Source organism: Hydra vulgaris, chromosome 13 (assembly GCF_038396675.1).
Source record: "Hydra vulgaris chromosome 13, alternate assembly HydraT2T_AEP".
Classification (NCBI taxonomy): Eukaryota; Metazoa; Cnidaria; class Hydrozoa; order Anthoathecata; family Hydridae; genus Hydra; species Hydra vulgaris.
In genome coordinates, this window is record NC_088932.1 from 46,939,976 (window position 1) to 46,956,844 (window position 16,869).

At 27.4% G+C, this 16,869-nt stretch overlaps 2 protein-coding genes across 3 annotated transcripts in view; both read right to left on the reverse strand.

Moving 5' to 3' along the window:
• Nucleotides 1-668: 668 nt before the first annotated feature.
• Nucleotides 669-16,869, reverse strand: part of LOC100211830 (ubiquilin-1) — a 91,668-nt gene continuing 75,467 nt past the window's right edge. For both annotated transcript variants that reach the window (XM_065816332.1, XM_065816331.1), the window contains exons 11-13: nucleotides 15,869-15,984; nucleotides 6,474-6,673; nucleotides 669-863 (exon numbers count right to left, since the gene is read on the reverse strand). In XM_065816332.1, coding sequence (XP_065672404.1) covers nucleotides 802-863; nucleotides 6,474-6,673; nucleotides 15,869-15,984 — 378 coding nt within the window. In that variant the 3' untranslated portion in view covers nucleotides 669-801. The remainder of the gene's footprint in view (nucleotides 864-6,473; nucleotides 6,674-15,868; nucleotides 15,985-16,869) is intronic.
• Nucleotides 2,778-4,592, reverse strand: LOC136090173 (uncharacterized). Its single transcript, XM_065816333.1, has one exon. It carries the CDS (start codon nucleotides 4,278-4,280, stop codon nucleotides 2,790-2,792), a length of 1,491 nt encoding a protein of 496 aa, XP_065672405.1. The 5' UTR covers nucleotides 4,281-4,592; the 3' UTR covers nucleotides 2,778-2,789.

A 16,869-nucleotide genomic window follows, 5' to 3' on the forward strand; every position in this document is an offset into this window, starting at 1 on the left:
CTTTTGATTTTAATCTATAAAAACACATTTAATTTTTAAATCCCATTTATATATTTATAATTAAAATTTATGAATAAGCATATTTTTATATTTAATTTATGTATGTATGTATGTATGTATGTATGTATGTATGTATGTATGTATGTATGTATGTATGTATGTATGTATGTATGTATGTATGTATGCATGCATGCATGTTTGTATGTATCTATGTATGTATATACATTTATATACACAAATATATATTGATATAGATACATTCAATTTAAAATAATTAACCCAATATAAAATGAAATGGATGTCAAACAAAAAGCAAACAAAAACACTCATCCATTGCTCTGAAATATATACAGATAACACACTTTAATATATTCCTCATTCAGTAAATTTCAGAATTTTTATTTTAATGAATAAAATTATCACAAAATTTAAATAAGTTGGAATAAAAAAATAATTAGAAACAATCATTGCATACATTTACATTTTAAAAATAAATATTGACCTCTTTAATGATAGCATATAAACCAAACAATAAAAGTAACATAGTTTAATTAAAAGAAGAGCACATTAAGATTCAACCAAGTATTCTTAAATTCAAAATTAATGAAGATAACTTATAAAGAAATAGTTTAAAAAGAAAAAACTTAAAAAAATAAAAAATAAAAACATTTGCATTAAATTTTTTTTCTTTTCAATAATACATTTTTTATTTATGAACTTATGTGAAGAAAACTTTTTTTATGATGTAAAAATATTTTTAATTTTCTGAATAATATCTTTTCAACCACTTTCATAAAAAAGCTAAGATCCACCAATCAGTCTTTCGATGGCTGCATTTACATCACCTCCAGTGTTGGTAAGAGCTAAAAAATAAAAAATAAAACTAGAAAGAAGAGGTTATGAAGAGGAGAGCTGAAAAAAAAAAAAATCAAAAACATTAACAGAAAAAAACAATATTACAAATAAATAAAAATTTCAAAACTTTTTTTTTGTTAAAAACATTTTTTTACCATTTTTAAATTTACAATTTAATATATATATGAATATAATATATGTGAAAAAAAGTAGGAGTAAACATCAGACTTCTATCAATAGCAGTATAAGTATAAAATAAAAGTGGTATAGTATAATAATCTCCTGATCTGGAAAAAAACAAAAAGGCTGACAAAAAAAAAAAAAAAAAAAAAAGTTAACAACGAAAAGGGCCTTCTATAGTTTTATATCAAAATGAGAAACTGTCATCATGAAAACCTTGTAAAAAACAGTGTGGAACCATGGGTGTTAAACTTGAAAAAAATAAAAAATAAAAAAGTCTCTCTTAACCCTAAAAAAATAGTAGCACCCACAATACATCAAAGATTTAAAGTTTGGGGTTTGAACTCCATAAATCTTACTAAGTGACCACCATATCTTAATACAAAGTGACCTCTAGCACCACTAGTTGTTCTAACTAAACCCCCGAGTTGATGCATGCATACTCAACCACTAAATAATTCAATCAATGGTTTTGTATAATATGTAAAATAATATATATTTTCATATAATGAAAATATATAAAATCACTGTTTTCTAGTAAACCTATTCTAGTAAAAAATATTTTTATTAATGGTTAATATAAATCACGCAACATAATCAATAAATATATAATATAATATATATATATATATATATATACATATATATACACAAATATATACATATATATGTAAATATATATATTTATACATACATATATAAATATATATATATATATATATATATATATATATATATATATATATATACATATATATGGGTCATTCCATGCCAAGTGGTGCAAAGGTCCCTTATGGACCATCTCAGATTTTATTGAAATTTTTTGATTTTGTACATATATATGTTAAAAGCATGTTTTGAAAATTTTAGATCAATATCTAATATGGTTCTTGAAAAAACGCTATTTAAGTAGTGGGCTATTTTGCATAAAATTTCACTCTACAAGAAAAAAGGGTTTTTTCATCATTTTTAACAGCCAATAACTTTTGAACAAGTTAGTTTTTTACTTCAATTATTATAAGATAGCAAGTGTGCTGTGGATACTTTGAAAAAAGAAAAAAATATTATTTCTGGCATCTTAACTTTTTCCATAATGGCGGGCTAAAGTTGATTTTTTTGTTTTAAGAATAAGTTTTTTTGTGATTTTAAAGACCTTAATCTTAAAAACTAGTTACAAAGTTAATACAAATCAAATTGCCTGCTGATCTACATGTGGTGGATAAACATTTTTAAAAAAATCAGTTGATTAAAGAGCTGCATTCAAAAGTTATAGGTCTCCAAAATGAGTCCGATCGAGATTTTCGTATAATTGATCTGTGATGCAAAGCATATGTTACCTAAGATGGCACTTTTTTTTTTTTATAAAATTTTTTATACGCATCAATTAAAGACTGTTAATTAATAAAAACCAAAAAAATTAATGGGCGCTTATTTATAACCCCCAAAAGGTAGTCTCTAAAAGTCAGGTAAATTTTCCATAAAATTCTGAAATTGACATAATAAATAAATGCATTGAATTATATAATTTTATTTATTATGAAATATCAATTAAAAAATATCAATGCTTAAAGCCTTTTAATCTCTTTAGATAAAGAACTTTTAAATCCCAATAGATAAAGTCCCCTCCCCTCTGTCCCCTCCCCTCTTTATAATACAATAATTTTTTTAATGAAAAACAAACAAAATGTTTTTAAGAAAATAAACAAAAATAATAAAATTTACAAAAAGTTAAATTTCTCACATAATAAAATAATCTAATTGATTTCTTTTAAATCAATACTATAAAATCTTCCACTGTTTGACTGGACTTTAAGAGATTGCACTTTGCATAAAATATGCATTAGAGGTACCCAACAAAGATCATCTCTGCATGGCCACGTAAACTTGTTACATAAAGACTTTTTCATGAATTTCATATTAAGATCTTGATGCTCTTCTGAAATACTAAGAATATTTCCTAAATACCATTGAGCATCATAAACGCAGGCCACATATTCTCCTGGTGAGTAACTGGAAATTTTATTAATATAAATTCTGCAAGTAGAAAAATCCACATTAGTGCAAATAATATCAAATGAGACTCTTCTTAACTTTATTGAGGTAAGTGACATTGGGATAAAACTGTGGTGGTTTCGTGTCCCAGGTATTGTCGAACAAGAACGATATCTCTCTTCCAAATTGAAGTTTGTAGTATGTGTTTCTATTGAAACTTTGTCAACAAAAAAAAAAGATATTCCTTTGACGTGTTGAACACACCAGCTGTACATTTTGCTTGGTGTGTCAATAGGATCGTTTAGTGATTGTAGACGGGCTCGTTCAACAAGACGTTTCACTGTTCCACCAACACCATCACAAGGGCTTTTACCATGCGATGTTGCAAAAAAGTGCCACTCTGCAATCATGTCAAAATCGTGTTTATGGTAGCATAAGTTGATAAGATTTTTGTAATTTTTATATTGTGATGCAGCTCCATCACTAAAATAGATAATGTGTTCAAATGTTTGTAATTGTTTAAGTTTATCAATAACATTACCGATAAAGCAATGAACAGCATCTGTTCCATGTTTCAGATGATCTGATATAACACAATAACTTTGACTATCAAGTTTTCCATCTTTTATAAAATACGCAACAAAGGGGTGCACAGTTGCTTGGCTGTTATTCCAGTGAAAACCTTGCACTGCATCCTGTATTAGAAAACTATAGTTTTCTGCAAAGTCATGAAGAACCAAAGCTTGATTTTCTTTTAAATTAGTTTTCAAATGTTGGTAGTAGGTGGCTTGACTTTTTGATATAAAATGATGCACTCGTAAACTATCTAACTGTTCATAAACCATTTCAATAAATTCATCTAAAGGTAGAGTTGCTGGTACTAAAGTACATTGGTAACTTGATTTTTGCCATTGATAAAAGTTAACTTCACTAATTTCTTTTTCTGTAAACAAAGTGTCAATGTAGTCTAACAAAACCTTTTTAGCAGGACATTTATCGCAGCTATGAAGCATACAATCTCTATTTTCAATGCTACAAACCATTAATTTTAATAAGATTTTGTAATCAGAAATTCCAGGAATTTTCTGTACAAGGAGCTTTACATTTTGATGGTACTGGCAAACACAAACTGCATGCAGACCAGAAGCACCACCCACAGGAATGCACCACTTGGGCCTTAGCTCACAAAATTTTGAAAATCCAACTTTAAGATAATTATATTTCTTTTTAAACTCAATATGTAGCTCTTTCATATTGACTAGTAGAAGGCGCTTTTGGATATGTTGCTTTTTACTATCTACTTTAACTGAAACAAACTCTTTTTTTCCTGGACAAACCCTTGAATATTCATCGCATTCGTAGAAATGAACAACCTCTGTAATTACATCTTCGCTTAGTTTTCTACCCGATTTTGGAGAAGGTTTTGATAGTATTCCACTTTTTTTACTTAATTTTCTGGCTTGTACTACAGATCTTTTTGAAGTAAAAAAAAACTTCTGAGTTTTCTCTATTGACCAACTGTCTGGAGTGAGTGTAAGAAGTGTGATTTTTTCAGAATTTGACAATGTTTTTTCAAATTTTCATAATATTGTCATAATATTGTCATAATATTGTCTAAATCTGTGTTTTAGACAATATTATGAATGAATCACCCTCTAAAAATGTTTTTTTCAAACATTTTTTTGAGGGTGATTCAATTCCACAAAGTGCAGCTATTTCTAAACCTAGCACATTGGCAACAGCCTTTTGTGTATGAGCTCTTACGCTATCAATTTTACGCTTTCCATATGCAACTCTATCTTTTTTTGAAACAAGTTTTAGAGGTGAGCATCCAAAACTTGCAATACTTGAATTAAGATCTTCTTTTAATGTATGGTTGTCAACATAAATTTCTTTTTCTTGGAGTTCATTTTCTTTTGTATTATGTTTGCAATTCAGAACTTTTCTGCAACTAGTGCAAATTTTTTGACCAGGTATTAAACCAAAATCTTTGGCATATGAAAGACTGATAACTAATAAATAACTCTAAGAGAATCTAAAAAATAACGGAAAGAATTATTAAATATATTTTTTTTTATTTATTTAGTGTTATTAAGGTATTTTTATTAAATTAAGATATTAAATATTGAAACTTACTTTTCACATTTTTTGCGTGCTTGTTCAACGGATTACAACAATACCTGCGATGTTCATTCTCATACCTCGACAAGTAAACTTTCTTGTGATAGCTACAAATAAAATCTATAAAATTTATTTTGCTTCTCAAAGAAATAAGCTCTTGGTTTAGTTTAGACAGTTCTTGGTAGCGTTTACTTTTATTAGATAGATAGCACTGTTCATTTAATGCTTTACCAATACAGCAAGTAGAAAGCTCAGGCATATTACTTATTATTAATTAGTTCTAAAATACAACAATTTATTTGGTTTTATTAGTACTTTTTAGATTGACATACTAGTAATATAGAATTACATGAAACAATAACTAAACTTTTAAAAAGTAATAATTTTTTACGGAAAATTTACCTGACTTTTAGAGACTACCTTTTGGGGGTTATAAATAAGCGCCCATTAATTTTTTTGGTTTTTATTAATTAACAGTCTTTAATTGATGCGTATAAAAAATTTTATAAAAAAAAAAAAGTGCCATCTTAGGTAACATATGCTTTGCATCACAGATCAATTTTACGAAAATCTCGATCTGACTCATTTTGGAGACCTATAACTTTTGAATGCAGCTCTTTAATCAACTGATTTTTTTAAAAATGTTTATCCACCACATGTAGATCAGCAGGCAATTTGATTTGTATTAACTTTGTAACTAGTTTTTAAGATTAAGGTCTTTAAAATCACAAAAAAACTTATTCTTAAAACAAAAAAATCAACTTTAGCCCGCCATTATGGAAAAAGTTAAGATGCCAGAAATAATATTTTTTTCTTTTTTCAAAGTATCCACAGCACACTTGCTATCTTATAATAATTGAAGTAAAAAACTAACTTGTTCAAAAGTTATTGGCTGTTAAAAATGATGAAAAAACCCTTTTTTCTTGTAGAGTGAAATTTTATGCAAAATAGCCCACTACTTAAATAGCGTTTTTTCAAGAACCATATTAGATATTGATCTAAAATTTTCAAAACATGCTTTTAACATATATATGTACAAAATCAAAAAATTTCAATAAAATCTGAAATGGTCCATGAGGGACCTCATTAAAATTTGCACCACTTGGCATGGAATGACCCATATATATATATATATATATATATATACATATATATAAATATATATACATGTATACATATATAAATATAAATATATATACATGTATACATATATAAATATATATATATATATATATATATATATATATATATATATATATATATATATATATATATATATATATAAATAAACAAATACTATAATATATAACAATATATTAACAAACCACGAATGTTTGCAGCTCTATCAAGGAACCCCATTGAAGCTAACTGGTCCAATTGAGTTTGATAACGTTGCTCAGGAGTTAAATTTGATTCCCCTGGTGTGGTCCCCATATTTGTCATAAGCTGACCAAACAACTGGTTTAGAGAAGCATTGTTAGCTGGCATTGATGGCGTGCCGTTTAAATTTGATGGAAGATTAAAACTACAAAATAATTATTGAAAAATACAATAAAATATCAAATAATCTAAATATTTTATGTTTTACACACATACACACACACACCCAAACACAAATAACAATCTAAGTGTTATCTCAAAAATAAAAATTTTGATTTTATTCTATTTCCGAATTTTATATACTGAAATCATCTACTTAAATATTAAGTTCAACATTAGACTCTTAGTCCTAATAATAAAAATAAGATAAAATAGATAAAATTTCAACTTCTGTTGTTGACTTCTCAAAATCAATTAACTTGTACTCGGTCTGTTTTGAAAACTTTATTCACAGTCTGTTGAAATTATTTTTTGTTACAAAGTAAAAAGTACTTTTAAAGTACTTTTGCATACATGAAACAAGTTTTTTAATCATCTTGGAATAAAACTTAGCATATATTCAATCCATAAATCAATCATATGTTTATTGCAACAGACTGGCAGGTTGACACTAGATTATGAGGATTTATAAAACTAACTTGATTTCTTGGCATTATATATATATATATATATATATATATATATATATATATATATATATATATATATATATATATATTTTAATTTATTTTATAGATTATTTCAACCTAGTTTCTAGCTTTGCAGCTGCGCGGAGAAACTAAGTTGAAATATATATATATAAATATATATATATATATATATATATATATAAACATACACACACACACATTATAAGCATTGAAACATCATATAGGGTATCATACTATTTATTTCATATTTTACGTGATATTTCATTTTTTTTTTTTCATGTGATATATAGTGAGAGCCATTATCAAACTAATAAAACCGTTAAAAAAACCCTTTAAAATTTTTTTAATGAAAGTAACAAAATGATGTCATTGCAACATCAGATATTCAACATTTTTTAATTTTACAAACAGTGGTTTCTAATTGTGAGTTGTCACCAAATTGCCATTGTCACGATTTATAGCGTTTTCTTTAGATTTTGAAAAATAAAAAAAAAAAAAAAAAAAAAAATTGCTGCATTTATATCACATTTTGGATGCAGCCTCTGAACACGTTTACAAGGAAATTGATTTTTATTAAAAAAAAAAATATTTACAAAGGAAAACCAAAAAACAATTGTGATAAAAAATAAATAAAATATAAATTTTGAACAATATTTAGTAATATTTTTTAATAAATTTGACAGTTAAGTTAACCCATAACATTAACTTTGGTTTTATTAAACTTAAATATATCTTTATAATCAGAATTAAATTATACATTTTTAAAATCAAAATTAAATTATATATGTTTTTATCAGAATAAAATTATATATTTTTATTAAATTTTCAAATTAAATTCAAATTAAATCATATATTTTTTTATCAGAATTAAATTACATATTTTTATGATCTTTGCTTTCAAGCCCAAAAACCAATCATTACGATAAAATAAAAACAAAATAAATTAAAACTCATAACATAAAATAAAGATAATACAAAATAAAATGTGACTTTTTTTTTAATTAATTTAGTTTTTATTACTAGAAAGATATTTAAGTAATCGTATTCTTTTTAGGTTTGGTTCTTCTATTAAAATGTTTTTTTGAAGAAGATTTTTAAAAGCTATATTATTAAATTTTTACCATTAATTATCTTCCAATTGTTGAGTTTTTTTTACATGGAAAGTAATTAACTTTATTGTGCATCAATTGTTATAAAAAATATAAATTCACTTAAATTTAGAGCCAGAACTCTAACCACGGCTCTTTTTTTAAATCATTGTTTTAAAACTCACTAGTTTTAAATCAATAAAATTACTAGTTACTGGTGATTAAAAATATGTCTTGTTACTTTGATACCAGATGAGATTTGTGAAGTTTTAGCTCAATTGGATAATGCTGGTGTGTGCCTCATTGATGTTAAAAAATTAATATAAAAAATTGTGACATTTTAGAAAAATTCATGTTTTTTTCTTCAGAAAATTAAAATGGTTCAACTTTATTTAGGTCTCATTTTTTTTCCATTGCTTTTATTAACTCGCTGTCTCTGTTTGTCTGTGAGCATCGAATCTTGCAATCAATTTTTGAGTCACTTCCTGATGATACATTTTTTTCAAATTTTGCATACTTTGCAATCTTGCTTGATGACAATACAACATTCAATAATTAGTTTTGCAATAAGTCAATTAATTTAGTTAATTTTAATTAAGTTTTTTTTTATATAGAAACAAGAATAATAATTTTTAAAATAAGTATTGATTAATAATGATTTATAAAATAAGTATTGATTGTTTTCATACTTACACCTGCGTTTAGCATATTTGGATAAGGCGTTGACTTCGTTAACGGATTGTCTGTTCGAGACCCTATTCTTCCTGAACTTTTTTGTTTTTTTACATACGCATACAGCCAAATGTTAATAAAATAAAATAGTAATATCAGAAAAAATTGATTGCAAAATTTGTCTTTTAAAAACATAAAAACATTGGGTTTTAAAAATTCATTTTTAATTTTACTTGTTCACATGTTTTTATTATCTTCAAATCGAAAACGGGAAAAAACACATACTGAAACATTTTAGTCGCTGTGTAATAAGTTTAATAAACTCACAATAAGAGGTAATCCACTGTTATTCAAGGTGGTAGCCCTCTCAGCTATCAATTTTAAGTTCACAACAAGAGATAATCCACTGTTATTCAGGGTGGTAGCCCTCTCAGCTATCAATTTTAAGTTCACAACAAGAGGTAATCCACTGTTATTCAGGGTGGTAGCCCTCTCAGCTATCAATTTTAAGTTCACAACAAGAGATAATCCACTGTTATTCAGGGTGGTAGCCCTCTAATCAAGAGAGTAGACAATATCAGTTAAGGAATGAATTTAGATTTTCTTAAACAGGATAATTCGCTAAAATTGGGTTCACACTCTCAAACAACTAAAGACATTCATAATTGGTGTAGCCAGCTTTCTAACGCTTATTTGGAACTCTTTGAATGCGCGACAAAACTAGAAACAACAAAAACTGAAAATGATGAAAACATTAAAAATCTGAAGACAGAAATAAAGCAGCTGAGTCAAGCAAGTCTATCAGTAACTGGTCGCTTATTGTCGAACAGGGTATACAAAAAAACAAGCCTACAGAGCAGCTGATGATAACAAATGTAGCTATTAATGAGTTAGATGAAAGAAAAAGAGCTAAAAAAGTCATTATTTATGGAGTGACCGAATCAACTAAAGAAAGCATAGAAATGAAATCTGAGGATATTCTTTGCAATACAATATTAGCATCAACTAAAAAATTGAGAAGTAATGTCGCACATAAAGATATTTAACTTAGTCCAGATTTGAATGAGGCTCAGAGACTCCAAGACTTTAAACTCAGAATTGAAATAAATAAAATGAATCAAGCAAGACCAGACAATGACCCCTTTTGGTATGGTATCTGTGGCAATAAGATCATCAAATTCAAAAAGAAATCAGATCAATAATTTTATATATAGTTCAGTGTCAGATTGCAATGAAATTAAAAAGCTGTCATGTTTATACCTAAATGCTACCTCTCTTGATAACAAGTTAATTGAGTTCAAAGTAGAACAAGTGTGGGCAGTTGTTTATTTTGATAATGACAAGTATTTAAATGGATGTATCTATAAGTCAAATGATTTTTATGGATATAGCAGAATTTGAAGTGGTTTTTGGCCTGGCATGCAAATATATAGACAAAAATAAGTTCAAAGACTTACTTATCATGGGTGACTTCAACTTCCCACCAATCAACTGGTCAAATGGCTGTGTTGATGCAATTTCAAATGAGAATGGAATTAAATATAAATTTACAGATACTTTAAATGATAATTTTCTTTATCAGCATATTAACATAACAACTTTCCAGCTGTCAGATAAACAACTTGGAATACCTTAGATTTAATCTTTACAACTCAGTCAGCAAGTGTTAACAAAATAGATTCAAAATTTGTTTTGGGAAATATAACCAGAGGCCATCTAATAATATGTTTGAGTTTCATCTTGTCTGATAAAGCAATCCGCGACAACAAAAGTAAGCAAAGATTTATGTTTGCTTATTCCAATTTTGAACAAATATCTGATCTAATTTCAAATGTTGGCTGGATACAATGCTTCAGTAACAAAAATGTACAAGAAATGTTTGATGAACTGATTTTTTATACTGAGGTGGCATGTAATCATTTCACTCACTCAATTAAAAAGACATTAAACTTTTTGAAAATTAGAACAGCCTGGTTTAATGCTAGGTTAAAGTTTCTTATTAGAAGCAAACAAAATTTAAGATATAAAAACTGCTCATGTAAATGGAAAGACCCTGTTTTGAAATCTAAATACAAAATGATTTGCAAAAATGTAGCAGATAAGATTAAAAAAGTGAGACAAAACTTAATCTGGTAAAAAGAGCCATCGAGAATCCAAAGCTTCTCTACAGCTACATGAACAATCAACAATTAGCCAAAGATCCTATAAAAGCATTAAAGGGAGCAAATGGTAAAACCACACAGAATTCAAAAGATATTGCTGATATCTTAAACAAAAATTTTCAAGCTGCATTTGTGAAAGAAGATTATGGTTCACTGCCTTCTTTTGATTTAAGAACTACTGAAACATTCATTATGACAAATGAAGATTTTACATATGAAGATGTCTATCTAAGATTAGAAAACTTAAAAGATAACAAATCAAGTGGTGTTGATAATTTACATTCAGCTATTTTAGAGAATTGTGCATCAGCCTTTGCCATTCCACTTACGTATATTTTTAAAGAATCGTTTAAAACCAGCAAACTGCCAGTGCAAATTAGATCAGCAAATATCACTCCTCTGTAAAAAAAAGGCGTAAAAACCTTAGCAGGAAACTACCGACCAGTATCACTCATCTCAATTGCATGTAAAATAATGGTATAATCAGATGTAAACTTGAAACTTTTCTATATAAGTTTAAACTAATAGTCAAGCAACAGCACGGTTTTATTAAAAATAAATCATGCTTAATAAATACACTTGAAACACTTGATTTTATTTCAACCGCCTTAGGGAATGGTAAACCTGGTGATGTTATTTTTATGGATTTTGCAAGGGTATTTGACAAAGTGCCACATAAAAGATTGTTGCTTAAACTTACAGCTTATGGAAAATCTAGTCTGACAATACAATAGATTGAAGCATTTTTAAAAGAAAGAAAACAAAGAGTTGTGATAGGCGAAAATGTATCCTCTTGGGCAGAAATTACCAGTGGTGTGCCACAAGGGTCAGTAATTGGACCACTCTTGTTTGTACTATTTATAAATGATTTGCCTGAAACTCTAAAAAATCTAACCAAGCTGTATGCAGATGACACCAAAAATGAATGAAATGCTTTCCAGTGCATCAACTTTTTCTTTGCAATCAGATCTTGATTTTCAAGTGGACTCAAGACTGGCTTGTGAAACTTAATATTTCAAAATGTACGGTCATGCACTTTAGCCGGAATAACAAAAAACCACCCCTTTATATCAATGAACAAAAGTTAAACATAACAGAATCTGAAATTGATCTTGGAGTAATCTTCTCAAGCTAGCTGAAATGGAAACATCATGTAATAAAATGCATAGGCAAAGCCAACCAAATGTTGGGTCGGATTAGAAAACGCTTTGTTTGCTTAGATATTAGACTGCTGAGACTACTTTATGTTTCTTTTGTACAACCACTGTTAGAATTTGCAGTACAAGTTTGGTCACCAATTTGAAAGGGAGAAATTGAGTTATTAGAAAGAGTTCAACACCGTGCAACTCGATTAATACCATCACTTAAAAAAAATCAACTATGAGTATTGGCTAAAAGCTCTCAACTTGACCACCTTGACAAAAAGGAGACGAGGAGATATGATTCAACTTTTTCAATTCTTTATAAACAATAAAAAAAATTAGTATTCAACAAATTCAAACGAGAGTTTGTTGAATACTAATTTTTTTGTCACAGCTTTAAATATGTCAAAGAAATCACTAAGCAAGCATGTCGTGAAAACTTTTTATTTAATAGATCGGCCAATTTATGGAATAGCTTGTCAAACGAGTTAGTTAAAGCACAATCAGTTAACAGTTTTAAAGCAGGTCTTGATTGCTGGATGAGCAGCAATCAAGCAAATCGGCTGTCATAGTGTGTTAATACCATACTCACTGGCTCACACCAGTTACAGCAATTACTAATACTAATACTAAATTCTATTATAAACAACTTTAGATTCAATTTAAAGTTTCTAAAATATTTTTTCAATCAGAGCTTGAACTTTATGGAAAAATCAAACTGTTTTAAACAATGTAGAGAAAACTAATTTTTTTCCTTTCTTTATTAAAATCATAATTTCATGGTTATTTCCCTTTTTCTTTTAGCTTAACTCCAAAACACAAATCTTGACAAATAAGGTTGCTGTGTGAAGGATCAAGTTGAGCACGCTTCTATCAGTGATGAGGTAGGGATCAAACTCTGAACTTCTCTCGCTTACAAAGCTTAACCTTGGGCTACCACTACAGCATAACCATGTTTACTATTTAATTATAAATATATTTTTTCAGAATGTAAATAACTCTGAAACAGGACTCTTATCTGAAAAGAGTTTCTAGGACTATTTTTATTTTTTATAAAGAAAAAACCATGAATTTTTTCAAACTGTCACAATTTTTCGATCTTTAATGTCAATGAGACACAGTTTAGTATTGTCTGATTGAGTGTCACATTTCAGAGGATTCCCGATACAAAATTTCAACTTCAACGAAATTTCAACGACTGGAATAACTATAAATGCAATGGAGAGCCCATATGTTGACTGATATAGCCATAGGGGCAGTGGAGTGAAGTACAGTGGACTAGGTATTTTGACTTGGACAATCTTTTATTAAACAAAACAAAAAATAAAAATTTTTATTTTATGCATGTATTGGTTTTTAGTATCTACTTCATATATATATACACACACATATATATATATATATATATATATATATATATATATATATATATATATATATATATATATATAGTTCTATAGATTGTTGCATTTGGGAGTACGGAGGGAAAAAAACTGATTCTTATGCCAACAAATAAGTAACTTTTAATTACTTTTGACTTTCGTCCAACATTTGCGTGTTGTCAGAAAGTTAAAACCATTAATTTAATTACAAATTAATTGTTTTTTTAAAAAAAATGCAAAAACGCAAATTTAATTGACCAGAATGTTTTTAAAAACATTCTGAATGTTTTTAAAACATTCTGAAAATTTTTAATTAATTTTTAATGTTTTAAACAATGTTTTTATATTTATCTTTTTTAATAAAATGTTTTTATTTTTATTTTTTTTACTGTAAATCATGCACGGAGTGTTGCTACATCGACTATCTCATAGCCTGACTCGCAACAAAGTGCTGCTACATCGACTGACAAATAGCCTGACTCGCAACGGAGTGTTGCTACATCGACTATCTTATAGCCTGACTCGCAATGGAGTGCCGCTACATTGATTGAGGGTTTGGTTGGAGCAGACAGTCTATCAAGTAATAAAAAAAGTTAGGGGTTATATATATATAGACACACACATTAATAAAATATTATAAACATATATATATTTAAAATACATATATATATATATATATATATATATATATATATATATATATATATATATATATATATATATATATATATATATATATATATATATATATATATATATATATATATATATATATATATATATATACACACACACACACACACATAATTGGGTCTGGACCCAGTGTCTTTAAAACATTAATCCTGGTTCAAAACTTTTCATTCTGACTCCACATCTTTCGCTAAGATAAAACACTACCCACACCTTAGGTGGTCCTAAATTTTTACTTTTCAAAATTTTAACTAGCACTAAATTTACCTTATTGTGATGGCTTAATAACATCATGAGAGCAGACAAAGAAAGAGAAGAGATGAAAAATTAATCAGAAAAAAATATTATTACATTTAGTGTAAAAGATATTTGCTTGTTATTAAACACAATATCAGCTTTGCAGCTTATAAAAATCTTTGCAGCCGATAAAAATCAATGTAAATATTTATACTACTGATATATCATTAGAATTTATGTTAAAAGAATGAACACAACAAAACATTTTTTCAAGCAACAAACTTAAACATGAACTAATATTACAACTTAAGTCAGATGTTCTACACTATCTTTGTCACCCAAAAACTTGAATAGTAATAACAGTAAAGTTTAAAATTATAAAATATTCAACAAAACCAGCAAAACTGCCATAACTAAAAAATAATAGAGTTAATTAAATGTATTTCTAACAACCAAAAAGAAAATATTGTCAATGATAATGTTTATGCAAATTATGCAGATGTAGAAGTTCTAGAAGTTAATGTACCGTCCCCTTAATCACCACTTTTAAACTTAAATGTTCAATATATTCTTGGTAAAAACAATCAATTAGAAATTAAAAAAAACTTAAAAAAAAAAAAAATTTTTTGAAAAAATTAATAAGAAAAACAGGAAAGGAAATAATTTATTCAAATAACTCGTTTGCAAGATATTTAAAAATTGCATGCAGCCATCTCTTAACTATTTGTCTCGCAAGTGTAGAATCAAAACCTGCCTTCTTTGTTGCAGGACTCAATAACCACAGTAATAAAGTTGCAATTAAGTGAAAGATTTTTTGAAAGATTTTCTAGATTTATGCTACTTGGAGGCATATTTTCAAAAAAATAAAACAAGAAAAATTATTGACTTAAATTTTAATTTCATTATATCATTTCTTTACAAAACGAGTTAATGTTATTTTTTCTCGATTGAATGACCTAGCAATAGATTTTTTTTAACAAGTTACCAGTAATGAAAAAAATGTGGTAATTTGCAATACCCTAATAGAATGGTAAAAAAAGTTAAAACATAACAAAAAAAGACTAAAAAAAGCAAAAAGTTAAAACATTTAAGGATTTTAACATTGAATAAATTTAACAAAAACTAATTGTTGAGGGTGGAAGTAGAAAGATATGCACCTATACTTCTTTTGGACCTCAACAGATTTTTCAAAATTTAGTGCTAGTTTCAAATTTAAAGAGATAAGATTGAATAATCCTAGACGCTTCAGAATTTATGACAGTATAATGTCAAGAATCGTTTCAAACCAGTAACTTAAGAATATCAAATAAAATATACATCGGCATAAGTTGAGGAGCTTCTGCTTGTAAAGTTGCAATTCCTGTTTGAATTTGTTGAATAGCTTGAAGAACTCTAGGGTTAGTAAAGGCTGTTCTTGTTTGAGGATTTTGCATCTAATAAAAAATTACTAAAAATTAATTACTAAAAAAAACCATTACTAAAAATAAATTATAATTAAAATACATAAAATAAATATCTAATCATTAATAATGATATTTTAACCATTACTAAATAGCTTACAGATTAAAAAAATAATTTTCATCTGCTTTTATTGAATGAAAAAACTTTTTTAATACTTAAAAAAATTTGTTTCGTTTTTAGTTGAAAAATTCAAATTAAAAATTACTTTCGTGGAAGCTTTTTTATTTTGTAGCTTTTTTTAAAATTTGCTTTAATTAGTACTATTATATTTAACATTTAATATAATTTTTATTATTTCTTGTTTTTACATAGCTTTGTTTTTAAACATCTTTGCTTCCAACAAGGCTGCAAGCAGCCACTAATTAAAGTTGGAAGTTACTGAAAGAGAGAAGATAAAGATTTTAGAGCAAGATAACGATTGACAGCTGACTTAAAGGATTGCAAATTATATGAATCAGGAAAGCAAGATGAAGGAAGCGAATTCCAAAGAGCTGATGTTCGAGGAAAAAAACTAGACGAATAAGCGTTTTTGGAGCACTTAGGAACAGTCACAGAAAAAGGATGTGCCCATTATAGTATTTGTAAAAAAGAGAAAGAGAAGCAACATTACGACGATGTGATAATGGTTGGAGGTTGGCTGCAAGAGCAGGTCCAACTATGTTTACAATGCGTCTTTGCACCTTGTCTAAAAGAGAAAGGGCATCATTAGAAGAACCGCCCCAGATATGGCAACAGTATTCCATACAAGGCCGGTTTCGAGATTTATAGAGATAGAGAGTAGAATCCGAAGTAAGAAAGTGACAAGCTCGATAAAGAGATGCAACCTTAGCAGATGCTAATTTTGCAACCGATTTGAT

Bases quoted from the DNA above. Each gene is read 5' to 3' on its own strand.
- LOC136090173 (XM_065816333.1), bottom strand. From the start codon at position 4,280: ATGAAAGAGCTACATATTGAGTTTAAAAAGAAATATAATTATCTTAAA.